This window comes from Nematolebias whitei, chromosome 9 (genome assembly GCF_014905685.2).
Source record: "Nematolebias whitei isolate Nwh7 chromosome 9, NemWhi1, whole genome shotgun sequence".
Taxonomy (NCBI): Eukaryota; Metazoa; Chordata; class Actinopteri; order Cyprinodontiformes; family Rivulidae; genus Nematolebias; species Nematolebias whitei.
The window spans coordinates 27,916,398-27,933,479 of record NC_056506.1 but is presented as its reverse complement, the minus strand read 5'-3'; the positions used below and the strand labels follow the sequence as shown (position 1 = coordinate 27,933,479).

The 17,082-nt window shown below is 40.6% G+C and overlaps 1 protein-coding gene across 1 annotated transcript in view; it reads left to right on the top strand.

Moving 5' to 3' along the window:
- The window catches only part of selenof (selenoprotein F), a 13,891-nt gene extending 658 nt beyond the window's left edge, over positions 1-13,233 (top strand). Inside the window, exons 2-5 of the mRNA XM_037682173.1 lie at positions 1,540-1,707; positions 8,849-8,912; positions 12,275-12,324; positions 12,450-13,233. Of these exons, the coding sequence (XP_037538101.1) occupies positions 1,540-1,707; positions 8,849-8,912; positions 12,275-12,324; positions 12,450-12,581 (414 nt within the window). The 3' untranslated portion in view covers positions 12,582-13,233. The remainder of the gene's footprint in view (positions 1-1,539; positions 1,708-8,848; positions 8,913-12,274; positions 12,325-12,449) is intronic.
- The last annotated feature ends 3,849 nt before the right edge of the window (positions 13,234-17,082 follow it).

The following is a 17,082-nucleotide window of genomic DNA, read 5'->3' as shown; positions in this document are numbered from 1 at the left end:
CACTGAAAGCTGTGGAGTGAGTTGTCTCAGGAGCTTAGAAACAAAATAATGGAGCAACATGTTAAAGGCAAAGACTATCAGATCATCTCTAAGTAGCTGAATGTTCCTGTGATGACAGCTGCTCGTTATATTTTGAAATCTAAGATCCACAGGGCTATAGGCGACCTCCCTGGACAAGGACACAAGATGAAAATAGGTGACAGGTTGAAGAGATGGATAGTACAAATGGTAACCGAGTCATTGGTATCAAATGTCCCCATTGGTCGCTGTTTGAATCTTAAAAAAAAGAAGACATAAAATAAAAAAAGTGAAACTATAATTTGCCAAAAATGACAAGCCACAAAGCTTCTGGAACAATATTCTTTGGACAGATGAGACAAAATATGAGCTTTTTGGCACAAGTCCATCAGCTCTGTGTTCATAAATCCAAAATTGAAACGTACAAAGAAAACAACACTGTGCCTTCAGTGAAACATGGAGGAGGGTTGGTTCTGTTCTGCATCTGTTTTTCATCTGACAGGCTGCGTTCACGCAGCTCCAGATCCATTTTAGACCAAATCCTATTGTAATTATTAAGAAAATTAGTATTTTGTTTTTGCCTATAGGAATTAGATTTTTTTAATGACAGTCTGAATGTGACAAATCCAATGTATTTTAAATTATTATTTTCAAATCCAACCTAGGTGTTTTTAATATGTAGAACTAAACTGGATGCATCTCCAGTGTTTTTCAAAGTGACCTCAGTCTGAGCTGACGGGTCACATTGTTTTCTTTCTCCTCTGTGAGTAGAGGTAAGCACATCACTCCAAGTATTATTATTAATGAGGCTGGCCTTGTGCATTTTATATCATGGAACTCCTCACATCTTCAGCTACAGAACAGAAGTCCAGATGCATCATCATTATTATTAGTAGTATTGGTGTCGATATGAAGGGATTGGTACTTGAGTTGTTTCTACCTTCTGTTTGTCACTTCCATTTTAAAAATGCATTGCTGCGCCAGAGAAGCAGGCAAGAGGACATGTAAGCACTGGAGGAAATATGCATGTCAGATAATAATTTAGGTTCTTATTGCTCAATAAGCAATATGTTACATGTGCTAACATGTAGCATAGCATCCATATTCTGTAAACACAGCGTGCTACATGTGACGTCATCGTCAGCACATGCCACAAAGTTCACATTGGAGTCTGACTATATTTGAAGTAAAATGTCATAAGATGGGGGAGGGGAGATTAAAAATGAAACTTTGTGAGTTGTTTAAAATTAAAACAATATTTATATTCAGTAAAAATAATGCCCGAAGTAAGTTTTTAATTTCCAATTACTAACGCAATTGGTTGAATTGAAATCATAAAGGTTTCGTAAATATTATCAGATATTATATTCTATTGTGCAATAACATAACAATGTGCAAGTGTTGAAATAATGTCAGTCCTTGTATTCATACTAAAGTTTTTTTCTTTTAATTTTCTCACAGTTAGAGCTGTATATACCTAATTAAAACTGCATTTCTCTCGTTTCTTCTTCCTGTCTCCAGCTGTCAGCGTTTGGGGTTGAGCTGTCGTCTGAGGCATGCCGGGAGCTGGGCTTCTCCAGCAACCTGCTGTGCAGCTCCTGTGACCTGCTCGGAGAGTTCAGCCTCACCAAGCTGCAGCCAAACTGCCAACAGTGCTGCCAGCAGGAAGCCCAGATGGAAGCACGCAAGGTAAAGTGTGTGCACGTCTGTCTGTGTCTGTCTGTGCATCTGTGCTTTATGATTAGACCTGTTAGTGTGTGCTGTGTCAAGTCAACTTTATTTATTTATAGAGCACATTTAAAACAGAACCTGTTATCAAAGTGCTGTGTGACTAAGACTTAAATTAATGCACAGTGAACAGATTGTACACTAAATGTTTGATTTTTTTGATTTTTTATATCTGCCACTGAAAGGTGAAGGAGAATGTTTTTATCAGTGTGTGTATTTGTCCGTCTGTTAACAAAATATCTCCTGAACCATTGAACAAACTTTATTGACATTTGCAGGATACATCCTGTAAATTAAGCTGTAGATGAATATCTAATGATTACAATATTTAGATATTCATCTACAGCTTGATTCAAGATGGCTGCCACAGCCAGCTGACTGACTGACACAGGAATGGCTGTAGCTCAGTCAGTTTTACAGATATTGACCTACAGTTTGGGGTGGTAGTAGCTGAGACTGAGCCCCCACACACATTCATAATGCTAACCATTATTACTTCAAACATTTGCATAAACTGTTGGAGCAGTGTTTCCCCTACCATTATACAAGCGGGGCACCCGCCCTGTCAACAGAACGAGCACCCCGTCTACCGAACCGTGCTCACCCCCTCCCTCCCACCTGCCAGCAATGATGTAACGTTAAGCTAGCAGCTCGCAGTACAGGTGTGCTAGCTAAAAAGCTAAAGGCAGCCTCTTCCCTCATGCTGAACACCGCACCCCCGCTCTAAAACTGTTGGTATGAGCGCGCCGCACAGCTCAAGACATGTCTCCGTTTGTCTCCACCCCCACCCCACTCGACAAAAAATCATGTATGTGGTGAGTGCCCTGCCGAGAAACACTGTGGAGTCAACTCTGTTTATTAAAGTATTTCATGGACCACTTGATGAATTGTAGTAAATAAATAAAAAATAAATGTACCTAAACTAAATACAGAGTAGTCCCTCGATTATTGAAGGAGTTACGTTCCAGACACCATCGCGTTAGGTGAAAAACTGCCAAGTAGGAATGCTATATTTATTTTAGTATTCATATATATATATTAAGGCTTTATAAACTTTTCACACACTGTTGCGATGTTCTAAACTCTAAAACCAACATCATTTTAACAACATGCGTATATGTACTGCAAAGTTTTACTCACCAGCTCTGCAGAACAGCAGCTCAGTTCTGGTCCGGCTCTGTTCCGGTTCTGCAGACCTACCCTCACACCAGGCTGATGTGCACGTGAATTATTTAGCTTCAGGATTATTTGTGATTTACCTGCCAGTTCTGTGTGTTTAATAGATAGCATAGATTTGTGTTGCTAGATTTTTGTTGCTAAACTTTTACTCCATTTTGGCAGAAAGCAGCAACCGGAAGCACTGTAGGTTTCTGGGTAGTGTAGTTCTTTTGACTGGCCTTATAGTGTAGGCTTATTGAAAGAAAACTACAAAATGGCGGCGCCTGTCCGAAGTATTTTTTCGTTAACTTTTTTATCTCGTACCATCCCAATCACGTAATTAATACTAAAGTTGACAATCATTGAAAAACCACGAAAGAACAAATCCGCAAAAGTCCAACGCGAAGTGGCGAGGGACTACTGTAACATTTGAAGGCATCTGATTCAAGGTGGCAGACCACAGCCAATCAGCATTAGGTAACACAAAAAGCTGTACGGGTAATGCAATTATTTACAGATAATGAGTTGAGTGTGAGTAGCTAAAAGTTTTTCACGCGATGTCGCATGAGATCATGCACGTTAGTTTCTGTGTTTGGCCAAAATGGTTACAGCTCTGTCATTTCTCAACTTAAGAAGGTCTTCTGAAACTCTGGCCTGAAAGGCAACCAGCGATGTGCATAACTTCAAGAAGTGCTTGACCTTTAACTTTAAAAAGGCGGGCACATCAGCAGGTAGTCCTTCCACTTTTAGGACACCTCTGTCACAAAAAGTTCTGTTAAATGACGGGACACATTCCTCAGCAGTTGAACTAACACTAGAAGCAGCTGAATCTTTGACCCCACCCCAGTTGGTTTGTTGACACGTTGCAGTTGTGCATCAGTTGTGTGCCCTCTGTGTCCGTCTCCTTATTTTTAACGTTCATCGTCAGCCCCTCTAACCTCAAATTAACACCCCCCGCAGAGATCAAGTTGTCAAGTTTTGCAGTCGCAGCCTGTGTATGCAGTGATGAGGTGCTGTTGTGTTCACAGTGCTGCTGGGAGTACAGCGAAACCAGAAGCAGCCCCTGCTGTGCTCTGATGATGAACACAGTCAAGGGATGATGGGAAAACAATGTTTGTGTTTTTTTTCTCCTTTGATTTAAGTAAATCCCCTAGAGAGTGCATGCACGTGCGTGTGTGTGGTATTCTAGCAACAGCACCATATCAGAAGTGTAGGGCACACCTGATTACACCTTTTGATGATAACCATTTCAGAATGGTAAATGAACTGTACTTGTACAGCACCTTTCTATCTTATCAAGACACTCAGCTCTTGACAACACAATCTATGTCCTCATTTACCCGTTCATCTTTACAAAGACTAATCGGTGCTTTTATACCATACCATTTTATTTATAAAGCACTTGAAACGGCGACAGGTTCAACCAAAGAGCTGTACAAACAGGCAAAGCACACAGCAACATATAACATAACGTCAAATCAAAATATAGAAACAAAATAATAGCAGATAGCAAAATGACTAACGCGGTGTGATGCATACAGGTTCAACACATTCATACACCGATGGGACACGCATTGGAGGCAATGAGGGGTTCAATGTCTTGCCCAGGGACACTTTAACGTGTGACTGCTGGTGGAATTGAACCCCCAACTCTTGCAATGGAGGACGACTGCTCTAACCACTCAGCCACAGCCGCCCCAAAGAAAGTTGCTTGCAGCCAAAATTGCCTCTCCTCCTCCTCCTTCATAATCTGAGTAAAAAATGTCACCTGTAAGTGCAATTGCTCATCTCCCACCATACTCCAAGGGTAGCTGTAGAAACAATGTATGACTAAGCACATTTTCTCCTCAGACGGCAACAATTATCTCCCTTAAGAATTGCTTTTAGTTCCCCAATTGGGCATCAGTGCCAACTCATTAAACCTTCAGAGAAATGGCTTGCTGCACGGCCTCGCTGATTAGTAAGATTCACTGAGCATGTAGGGCGTTTCAGTTCCTCGTTTTCAGAGGTGTTCGTCTCCGCAGAGCTTCTGCACTCTGCTGCAGCTCTACTCCATGAGTGTGTTAACATCTGTGCAGAACAGCTGGACCTTTTCAAGTACGTTTGGTGAACGGGTGCTTTTAAAAAGGTACCTGTGAAACCTCCATTCTAAGGGTTACAAATAAGGTCTATGATGTTCTTTGTTCTTATCAGATTTTATGAAACAATCACTTAACTCGTGTAGCTCGATGTGGGATGTAAATTTAAAAAAGTTGATACAAATGGACTTCTCATTTGTAGTTAAAGATGTTTTGCTTCCCATCTGGGAAGTTTATCTCCTCAAGTGTGGAGTTCCAGAGACTCTGTTTATGCAACTAAATTCACATACAGATAAATCCCCCTCCTGGTCATGGGCCTCTTTGTTTCCTGGATAACAAGGAGATGTTTTGGTCGCCTGCATGAATGTGTGCATTGGAGGGAAAATTATGTGAAATGGGTGCGAAGACCAGTCCATCTTTATGCTGCCTCTGGCTGTTTGTAAATCACACATGGAGCCGACCATGTTCTGCACCTACGTCAAATTCAGAAATGAAGTGAGCGCTGCAGAAACAAAGAGGAGTGGAGCAGAACTCGGCTGTATTGACTTTGAGCACAACACTATAAATCTGTGGCAGGCATCTGCAAAGTATCACTTTCAAAACTTGAATTGGTTGTTTAGCAATTAATTTTGTGGTATATATTTTAAATGTATTTATGTATTTAATTTATTTTCTGCACCAGAATTGTACCGTTTTTGCTCTTTTGCTCTAAATGACCTTATTCCATAATGTTTTAAATAGACTGTATTTTCCACCATACACGTCGCACCGCCATATAAGTCGCATCAGTCCAAAAATGTCTAATAAAGTGGAAAAAACATAAATATGTCACTTCACCATGTAAGTCGCATCTGTTATGCGTCACTTCTGACTCGTCGCATTTGTTACGCTTCGCTGACCACCCAAAAATGTGGGCCCGTTTTGTGCCAAAAATCAAATGGCTGCCAAATGGCGGTCGCAGGAGGACTTTTAACAAGAGTGTAACAAGATTAACACTAAAAATAATTATTTGTTTGTTCAAAATTATAGTAAAGGTGTGTCTCAGTCTAACTTTTTCTTAATAAAAGGACTTTGACGGTCAGATCAGCTGCATTTCAAAAGCCGATTCACAGAAGCGGGAGCGTGCAGATGGACGACTCGCTGTGCGTTTCTTCAAAATTTAACAAGATAAACACCTAAAAACAATTATTTGTTTGCTCAACATTATAATAAAGGTGTGTCTCAGTTGAACTTTTCCTTAATAAATGCACTTTAATGGTCAAATCAGCTGCGTTTCGCCTGCGTGGTGAAATTCAGCTGATTTGACGTTTGCTCCAGGTGTTCCGGAGCGAGACGAAGGTGGCTCGGTATGGCAAGCCAAGTGTCTCATTAATAACCACTTTTACCTATTAATAAGACACTTGGCTTCCATATTAGTCGACTGCTCTCTAGTTGCTGAAAATGGTAGTGTTTAATATTTTCACGTCAGAATGAACGAAATCATCAGATCTCAACCAAAAATGGGATTATAAATATGGGGAAAAACATAAATATGTCGCTTCGCTGTATAAGTCGCAGACATGCTAATTTATGCAAAAAACTGCGACTTACACAGCGAAAAATATGTTATGTACTCTGTGTTACTGATGCAAAGATATGCACTGTGAGCTGTACAATTTTGGATGACAATAAAGTCATTGAACTTAAACTTTAACTAAATGCAAAGTTGTGGTTCATCATTGACCTTCCCTTGGTAATAAATTTGTTTGTTGTTTAATCCTGCGACTTGACAAGCACACAAACTTTATGTCATCACTTCATGACATTATTGAGCCACAAAGAGAGCTTATCATTTTGCATGCTGACCGTGCATCAGAGGTGGGTTAGCTTTGACCCCGCTTGCTGCCTCGATCTATTCAGAAGTCGCACCAAAGCAGCCAGAAGTTTGTAGAAAGAAATTAGTCCTGGCTTGAGGCGTTTTGTAAAAGAACCTTTTGAAAGCTGAAATCTGAAACTTCCTCCTTTTTCTTTAAAAAGCGTTGTATGTAATTTAAAGCTTGGCGCACCACACACTCCAGTTCTGAACTGGAAAAAAAAACGTGTTACAAAATAAAGTCCAGTTTATTTGATTTTAAAACTTTTTTGGATTTGCCATGACGTGGATGTCTGAGACTCTACGTGATGTAGAACCCTCCTGTATGAACAATGACCTGAAGTAGGTCGTTGTTCGAGTCTTGGTTAGGCATGGGAGTTCTTTCCAGGTAATGTTTCCTTCCATAATACAAAAACACTCTGGTTCAATTAGCTGGTGCTGACCTGGTCCGTATGATTGTGTTCCTGAAGGTAGTCTTTGTTTTTATGTGGCCTTATGTTGAAGATGGGCACTAGCTACCTGCAGCTCAGAGCTGGATTACAGGGGTAAAGAGAATGGAACAAAAAGTTGGAGGAGACAAAAGGATTTTAATACTTTATTCAAATTAAGAAGTTCTTTTTGTTTGATTTATTTGAAAATCAAAGATAAGAGTCAGCTCCTCTTAAGTTCACTGTTCTTAACCAGGAGAATGTGGAACGCTCCTTCTGGTTTGAGGGGGAGTTTCTGCCACAAGAAGAGTTCAGGTATCCAAGATCTATCATCTCATGTTTAGGAGCGATGACGAAGGAGAACTGGAGATGGATCAAAGAATCTGGGCCTCGTTTACAGTAATCCGCTCTTTGCCAAGATGAAGCTGTATTTTTAACAGATTGTTGAAGCTAATATTGCTGCGCATCTCCTCTGAATGAAAAGGACAACAGAATGTTAAAAATAAATCGTTTCCTCTGCTCTCTGAAAGTATGACATTTGATTTGACTATTTTTCAGGGGAAAGAAAATTGAGTATGGAAAAGCATGAGCGTTTCCAGTCTTGGTTACCTTTGGCATTTTCAAAAAATTAAACTTTTACAAGTTGTTCAAATGAGCCATGAGTATTTATAAAAGAGGAACATAACAGAAACAGAGTCCATTCATTTATTCCTGTAATTCTGAGGCTGACGTCCAGAAACTATAAAAATAATAATGTCATCACAATGTCAGCACTGTATGTTTTCCATACAATGGCGAAATTAGTCTCTGCATTTAACCCATCCACCACCAGGTGGTGCAGTGGGCAGCTATTGAAAGCGCCCGGGGGACATTTTGGGGATTAGACGTGCTGCCCAGAGACGCCACGTGATGTGCAGTGACTGGGGATCGAACCTGGGACTCTCGGGTCCCAAGCCGGCTGCCCTGCCTCTACACCATCTCGGCCCAGAACAAACTAAACAAAGGAACATGTGTAGTTTCTTTGTTGTTGACTGACGAGCTCTGAAAATGTAGGTAATGTTGGTCAGTTAACATGCTTTGTGTTGTAATTTTACTTACCATACATGTAAAAAAAAGCACTTGACCTAAACCAAAGCAGTATTTATTTAAATAAAACATGAGTGATGAAATTGAAACCTCCTGAGAAGCTTTCAGCAGAGCTCGGCCGTGGACAACCAGAAGTCACAAAGGATGTACGCTCTGCACACTCGGTTCAGTTTGGAGTGTAAAGCAGCCGACCGGGCTGTCCGGTCCTCTTCTCCCCGAGGCGGAGCCCGGCCCTGAAATACGTCCGTTTCACTGCACTTCCCTCTAACCTACTGCGTTAGTGCTGCAGGTCTGATTACAGGCGGGCCCTGCACAAACTACCATCCATCAGCGCTGCTCCGTATGCACCAGCTCACAGTTTAATGACCCCCGAGAAGTCACCAGGACACACTTATGAATCAAATCGCTGCTCCGGGCTAGACATGGTACCACTAGCAGAGCTTGGGTCCGTTCAGTGCATGTGTTGCCTCATGCATGACTTCACATCTTTCTCTCTGCAGCTCTACGCTGGAGCCATCCTCGAGGTGTGTGGATGAAAACTTGGGAGGTTCCCTCAAGTCCAAGGTGAGTCCTCCATTTTGATGGGATTTTAAAGTTACTAGCTAGACATACCTGTAAAATACAACCTTAGATATAATTTGTAATCTAAACGCCACCATGGTCGGTGTTTCTGTTGGTTTAGCATTTTTGTTATAAATCTCCATCTATGTTTTTTTTTCTTGCTGTATTTACGTGTTTTGAAGTAAAATTGTCCTGCAGTGGTGTTTTCTTGTATTCTGTACGCTGCGGCAACACATCGTAGCTGTATGTGAGAACTCAGCATGGATTTCTGGGTAATTTGGTGACAAGAAACACGTGGAAGCAGTTTGAGGACAGATCAAACTGGAACAGCCAGATTTCTTCAAACATTCGCAGCAATATTTTTGAGCCAAGTTGTTATAAAACCACACAGTCTGGCTGATTTATATAAAATTTAAAAAAAAACTGGAGCTGAGAGATGGTTTTCAAACACCAATCATATCTTGGGCCGGGACCTGCAGAACCAACGCATCATCTGCCACCACTACCAGGCAGAGCTAAAAGCTCTGTCGTTAGTTAGCCCTACCTCTCCTGCACACATGCAGTACACCTGGTTCACCTCTGGAAAAAGAAATATAAACATTTCTGTACCAGTTTAATTTTTATAGACCATCTGTGTCCTCGTTACCATTTGCCTTACTTCACTGTCCACAGCTGCATCAGTCGTGGCTTTGGGATCATCTGAGTCAAAGGAGGACTCGGTCAGGTTGAACCTCCTCTAACCCTTGCTCTGATCTTCACTGACTTTTTCTTAATCTGAGATATTCCTCAGGGGAAAACTCAATCTAGACTATGAAAAATATTTAAAAATTCCCTCGTCTGCCATAGTGTTTTCTAACACCAGCTGGTCTTTAGGAGCCTCACAATCAAACACACATCATGTGCAAAGAGCACTTTGTGTTTTTGTGGAAACCTTCAGGGGAAATCCTAACTTCATGACCCAGCTGTATTTTTATTAGTGTTTAAAAGAGTTCAGTCAGGTCCTCTGGAGGGATTCTTCTTTGTTGAAATATTCGTCTTTTATCCAAAAGACTTCTTCAGTCAGAGGAGCTGCAACAAACTCAGTCTTATAAATACAGATGCTGATCATAAAATTAGAATATCATGAAAAAGTTGATTTATTTCAGTAATTCAGTTTAAAAAGTGAAATTTGTATATTCGTTCATTACACACAGACTGATATATTTCAAATGTATATTTCTTTTAATGTTGATGATAATAACTGACAACTAATGAAAACCCCAAATTCAGTATCTCAGAAAATTAGAATATTGTGAAAAGGATCAATATTGAAGACACCTGGTGCCACAGTCTAATCAGCTAATTAACTCAAAACACTTGCAAAGGCCTTTAAATGGTCTCAGTCTAGTTCTGCTACACAATCATGGGGAAGACTGCTGACTTGACAGTTGTCCAAAAGATGACCATTGACACCTTGCACAGGGAGGGCAAGACACAAAGGTCATTGCTAAAGAGGCTGGCTGTTCACAGAGCTCTGTGTCCAAGGACATTAAAAGAGAGGTGAAGGGAAGGAAACAATGTGATAGAAAAAATTGTACAAGCAATAGGGATAACTGCATCCTGGAGAGGTTGGTGAAACAAAACAGATTCCAAAATGTGGGGGAGATTAACAAAGAGTGGACTGCAGCTGAAGTCAGTGCTTCAAGAACCACCACGCACAGATGTATGCAAGACATGGGTTTCAGCTGTTGCATTCCTTGTGTCAAACCACTCTTGAACAAGAGACAGCGTTAGAAGCATCTCGCCTGGGACTGCTGCTGAGTGGTCCAAAGTTATGTTCTCTGATTGAAGTAAATTTCACATTTCCTTTGGAAATCAAGGTCCCAGAGTCTGGAGGAAGAGAGGAGACACAGAATCCACGTTGCTTGAGGTCCAGTGTCAAGTTTCCACTGTCAGTGATGGTTTGGGGTGCCATGTCATCTGCTGATGTTGGTCCACTGTGTTTTCTGAGGTCCAAGGTCAACACAGCCGTCTACCAGGAAGTTTTAGACACTTCCTGCTTCCTGCTGCTGACCAACTTTATGGAGATGCAGATTTAATTTTCCAACAGGACTTGGCACCTGCACACAGTGCCAAAGCTACCAGTACCTGGTTTGAGGACCATGGTATCCCTGTTCCTAACTGACTTAGTTCACTACACAGCAAACTCGTCTGATCTTAACCTCATAGAAAATCTATGGGGTATTGTGAAGAGGAAGATGAGATACACCAGACCCAACAATTCAGAAGAGCTGAAGGCCACTATCAGAGCAACCTGGGCTCTCATAACACCTGAGCAGTGACACAGACTGATCCACTCCATGCCACGCTGCATTGCTGCAGTAATCCAGACAAAAGGAGCAACAATAAGTACTGAGTGCTGTACATGCTCATACTTTTCATGTTCATACTTTTCATTTGGCCAACATTTCTAAAAATCCTTTATTTAATTGGTCTCAATAATTCTCTGAGATACTGAATTTGGGGTTTTCATTAGGTGTCAGTTATAATAATCAACATTAAAAGAAATAAACATTTGAAATATATCGGTCTGTGTGTAATAAATTAATATAATACACAAGTTTCACTTTTTGAATGGAATTACTGAAATAAATCAACATTTTCATGATATTCTAATTTTATGACCAGCACATGTAGCACCTTCACATAGTGGATCAGTTTGCTGCTGACAGCCAACACCAGCTGTTCACATGTAAAAAGAGGACCATCAGCCTAACAACTGATCATTAGCACTCTGATGGCTGTTTACTATTCACAGGGGCTGAGTGATACTAGCAATAACTGCATTGTAATAAGGTGACATGTGGACATTGAGGCCTCCGCCCCTGTTTAATGATGGACGGGTTCTCTTCACAAAGATGGCTTCCTTCACTCCTCTATATCAAGAATGTGGACATCTTCATCCCTAAAGGAGTGATTGCTGGCCTGGAGATGAGTGTACACGTAGACCACAGTATTTTGGATAAAAGATAAAAAAACATTTAAACAAATTAGAATTCGTCCAGAGGACCTGACTTAACGTTTTAGATTTTTCTACCTGGATTATTGAGCGTGCCTCTGGATATTTTATTAGTGCTATTAGTTAGGAAATACACAACTGGCAAGAAACTTAAAAAAAAAAAACAAAGACTACCTTGTTTGAAGTTGTGGTTTATTTTTTGAAATATGAGTGACTGCCATGTCAAACATTCAGTGTCACACTGGTAACAATCCTGCAGTTCTGTCTGACGTGGGACTCAGGAGTCTGGAGCTCCATCTGTGCTTGTTTCCCTCAGCTGTTTCTCCACTGATCCTTTACCTGACACCTCTCTGTGTTTCCCCCTCAGCTTTTGTCAGGAGCGAGAAGCCGAAAATGTTCAAGGGTCTTCAGATCAAGGTAGAGATGAGGAATGGTGTTCCTTGCAGAGTGAAGTCTGTTGTGTAGAACCAGCACCGTCACAAAGAGTTTGCAACACTAACACTCGTTCTTCTGTTTCCTGTTCACCTCTCGTCACGCTGCAGTACGTTCGAGGCTCAGATCCTGTTCTAAAGCTTTTGGACGATAACGGGAACATCGCTGAGGAGCTCAGCATCCTTAAGTGGAACACCGACAGCGTCGAGGAGTTTCTGAGTGAGAAGTTGGACCGAATATAACAAAAGTCCTCATTTCTTTTATTTTTTTTAAGTTTTGTGTTTTTTTTACAGAAAGACTCCAAAAGGTCAGTTCCTCCAGATTGCACAAAAAAAGGGTTAATATCAGTGAAGTGACAGAAGTTTTAGCTTTGATTGTTTCTATGAACTGACCTTTAGTTATTTACCAATTTGTCCGCAGCTTGGCCTTGATATATTTTTGTTAAATTACAGTTCTGTTTGAAATGTATTTTATTGGAGAAGATTTGACCAAATTATCCATTTTAAACCCTGAAACCACACGTTCAGAGAACGTATTTGTCAATTTCACGATTCGCTCACAGTAGGTTCATTAGGGTTTGTACGAACATCCCTCTGTTTGTCTTCTATTCTTGTATAATGAATATTTTTGTTAAATAATGCTCAGTGTTGGGACTGATGGGAGTTCTAATGAGAGGGAATGAATCCTCGCTCCTCTCCATATGCAGCTAGCCTCGCTGAAAGACACATTAGTGAAGACCTCGCAGTAAACCTTTTGATGGGATGTGAGGTTTGATGGAAATCTGTGTTTTTACTGCATCTGCTGCTATGAAGAGAAACTGGGTTTGTTTGGAAGAGTTGCTTTCAAAATGATTAGATAAATATGCAACAATAAATAGTCTTTGATCATTCTGTCTACATTGTGTGTTTTTTAATGTGACGGTTTAAGAGCTGGACTGTTTTGTAGGGGATGTACTGCCACCTGGTGGTTTTCAGTAGAATTGCAGCTCAGTATGTTGTGCTCAGTCATTGAAAAAACAAAACTTTAAAAACTAATAAAACTTCCCCCCTCAGGAAGAGTTGATGCATTGTTAAAGTTCTACTCAAATATGAGTTAAATTAATGTTAAATATATATTTTTATTACAGTAGTTTGTACTGGAACTAAAGAATACATTTAGAATAATTCATCACGTTTCATCTAAAATCCAGCAACAACAAAAAAACCATGTTGTTGCTTGTTGCTTCTGTTTGGTGTTTCTTGGCAGCGTGGTCTCTGAGACACCTCGAGCTGAAATAAGGAGCAACAGGATCAAAACTCAAACAGATTTCTGTGAACCTGAAGGTCAGAGGTCATCAAACCGGGTGCACAACAAAACCATTTCTAAATCAAAACACCTCCGTCTGGATGGTTCTCCTTCATCAATATTTTACATGCATGACTGGTCAGTGAGCCTAAATGTCAGGATTTGTGTGAGAGATCCGTTTTTACTTTCCAGTATCTGAGTTGAGGTTCCTGTGTTCCTCTCCATCTGAGCCCCTCACCATGAAACTCCTGCAGCCACCAGCACAACTCCCAAGACGACATTTTATTTGTTATTCACAGGTAATGTGCTGTGTGGTGATTTAATTGGTTAATAAAACCCACTCAATGTGAGGATTGTGTTACCTCGTGTCTCCCTCTTGTCTCGTCGCTGCTCTCCTCTGTGCATCTCCCCCATCACATCTGCCACCTGTTGTCCTTCCCCAGGTGTTTGTTTATCCCCTCGTTAGTGTGTCCTTATAATCTACGGTTGTCTGAGGATCATCCTTCATGTTCTCTTCCTGTGATCATCTGGATTCTCCTGGAATATTTTGAAAACAACAAAGATGCTTTAACTGTTTCCTCACCCCTCCCTTCCCCAAGGCCGTGGGCAGGAACCTCGACTGAGCTGAAGATGAACGTCACCTCATCTGGACAATGGCTGGGGGGGGGGCTCTGGACTATGCTTCGACTTTCCCTTAAAAATTCAATGTCTTCACCGCATGTAAATGTATAACGTCTATTTAGGTTGCTTTGCTGTGGTAGGTTTTTTTTTATTCCTCAAATCGTGCCCTGACTAGGACACGGTGTGAGATCTTTTTTTTTTTAATACCATATCTCATGTTTTCTTCCCTTTTCTCATCTAAGCAAAATATTATTCTGAATAAGAAGGCTGCACTTTTTTTATAGTTGCAGCTTCGTGCACTCTGCCCATCTTTCGAACAACTGTATGTACATGTTCGCGTTGTATCTCGGTGCAATGCCAATAAAGTTTATTCTGATTCTAATCTCCCCGTACGTATCGGTAAGTGTTGCTGCCACCCACATTGACCTTTTTTGTTGTGTTTAATAAATATCTTTTCTTTTATTACTGAATCCTCCGAGTCTTGCCTGCACTTGGATTCAAACTAACAACAGATCATGATAATGATCGAACCATAAACGAGAACGTTAAATTGCTGAGAACAGGAGACGCATACAAAAACATTTTAATTTGCTTTTGTTAAATAAGTGCTTCAGGAAGTATTCAGAGCCCCTTTGTAACAGTTTTGTTCTGTTGCAGCCTGATGACACAATCATTTAAATTCTTTATTTTCTCATTAATCTACCCATAATGACAAAAACACAATAGAACGACAAAGTTGCATAAATATTTTAACACAAAAATTGTTTTAATGTTAAAAGATTTGTCCAGGAAAATGTGAACTTTAGTTCACATGCATCCCATTTCCTTTGGTCACTGCTGACATGTTTCTGTGCATGTGCTGAATTATTTTACACACTTGAAGGACTCTGAGGAACAAGATTCTCTACTACGCTGAGAAAATGAGGACTGAAGTGTCTGGTATCATGTTGCTATGGAAACCAGGTGCTGATCATCAGCTGCCCACCACCATCCCAACAATGACGCACGGTAGTGGCTGCGTCATGATGTGGGGGGCGTTGTTTCAGCTGCAGGTACTGGGAGACTGGTCAGGGTCAATGAAGGAAAGAAAATTGTTAAAGCCTGTTCCACAGAGCTCAGGACCACTGGACCTGAGGTTCACCTTCCAACATGACAAGAATCCAAAACAAAGAGAAGACGTGACAGAGGGACAACTCTATAAATGTCGTAGAGGGGACCAGCTAGAGCCCTGATGTGAACCCAGTCACACATCGCTGGAGAGCCCTGAGACGCTGACAGGATTCCAGGTGAGCAAAGCTTTAAATGCTGCTAAAGATGCTTCAACTGAAGGCTCTGAATATTTACGTGATTTTTCTTCTTTTTTTAATTTATATTTGTTAATGAAGTTCAAAATTCTGTTTTTCCTTCTATTATTATGAGACACTGAGAGCAGCAAGAGACATAAATAATTTAAACAATTTTAATCTAAACATCAAGCAGCAAAATAATTGAAACAAGTGAAATGTGTCTGAATTTAACCAACAAATGTAACTCACACAGACGAGAACATTTGTTAGACAACCGTACAAAAGTATTATTCTACAAATTACATGTATATGTAGGAGCACTTCCTGGACTCAGTGTGGGTCCGGCTGAAGTGTTTTTTAGGCTGAGATAAGATTGAACTTTTATTTAAGACACTCCAAGGAAAGGTACTCCCTGTTTAAACACAAACCTTTATTTATGGAACAGTCTTCTGAACCAAAACTCCCCAGCAATTTGCTTTAACATCAAATTATATTTAAATAAATAATCCACCAGTAGGACTCACACCTGTAAGAACTCTACCTCCAAGACCATTATGGTCTGCAACAGTGACATCCATCCATTGTATTTTACCTGCTTCTTCAATCAGTCAGCATAACTTAGTCCATAACATTTCATGAGATGGAGATTTGTCTTTGACATCTGGCTCAAACAAAACAACACAAGTTAAAAATGCCATCAAACTTTAAAAAGCTTTGCTAACCCAATGAAATAAATTCTAAAATACACAATACATTAAAAACATAAGCATCCCAGCAGACAATGGTTTATCGTGTGAGGATATGTTTAAATAGGACCTCATTAAGGACACTCACAGCAGAGGGAACTAATTATTTTGTTGTACCCATTTTTCTTCCCAGAGGAACCAGCAGTCTTTCTGCCAACCTGCTGGTCTCAGTGGACGAGCTCATTGTAAACCTGGATTGCATTTTTTTTTCTAGAGCCTGACTGTGCAGGTCTGTAGGCTGCATTTATTGATGACCAATGATTTTACTACCTTGTTTGACCACCCGGGACATCTTTCTGGGTTGCAGGGGTCACCGGTGTCCAGCAGTCACTGTGCAAGAGGCGGGGGACACCACGGGTCTCCAGTCCATCACAGGGACACACAAACAACCATTCACTCTCTCACTCACACTTGGGTACAATTTAGAGTCACCAATCAACCTGACATGCATGTTTTTGGTCTGTGGGAGGAAACTGGAGCACTCGGAGAAAACCCACACGGAGAGAACATGCAAACTCCACCCAGACAGGCCGAGAGGTCAACCTTTGACCTTCTCGCTGTGAGACTCCCTGAAGAAGCCACGTGAGCTGAAACACGGTGGACTTTTTACTGTGCCATAAATAATAAAAGCTTTCTAACTAATTTAAGGAGAGAGTGCTCCGGAGTGTCTTGAAATCAAGTTTAAAATAAAAATGTTTAAAAATGTTTCACATTTGCAAAAATGCATTAATAAAGTTTTTGTCTTTGACAGTAAATCATTTAATCAGCTTGTTCTGGTACATTTTGACCAGTCTGTCAAACTTTAT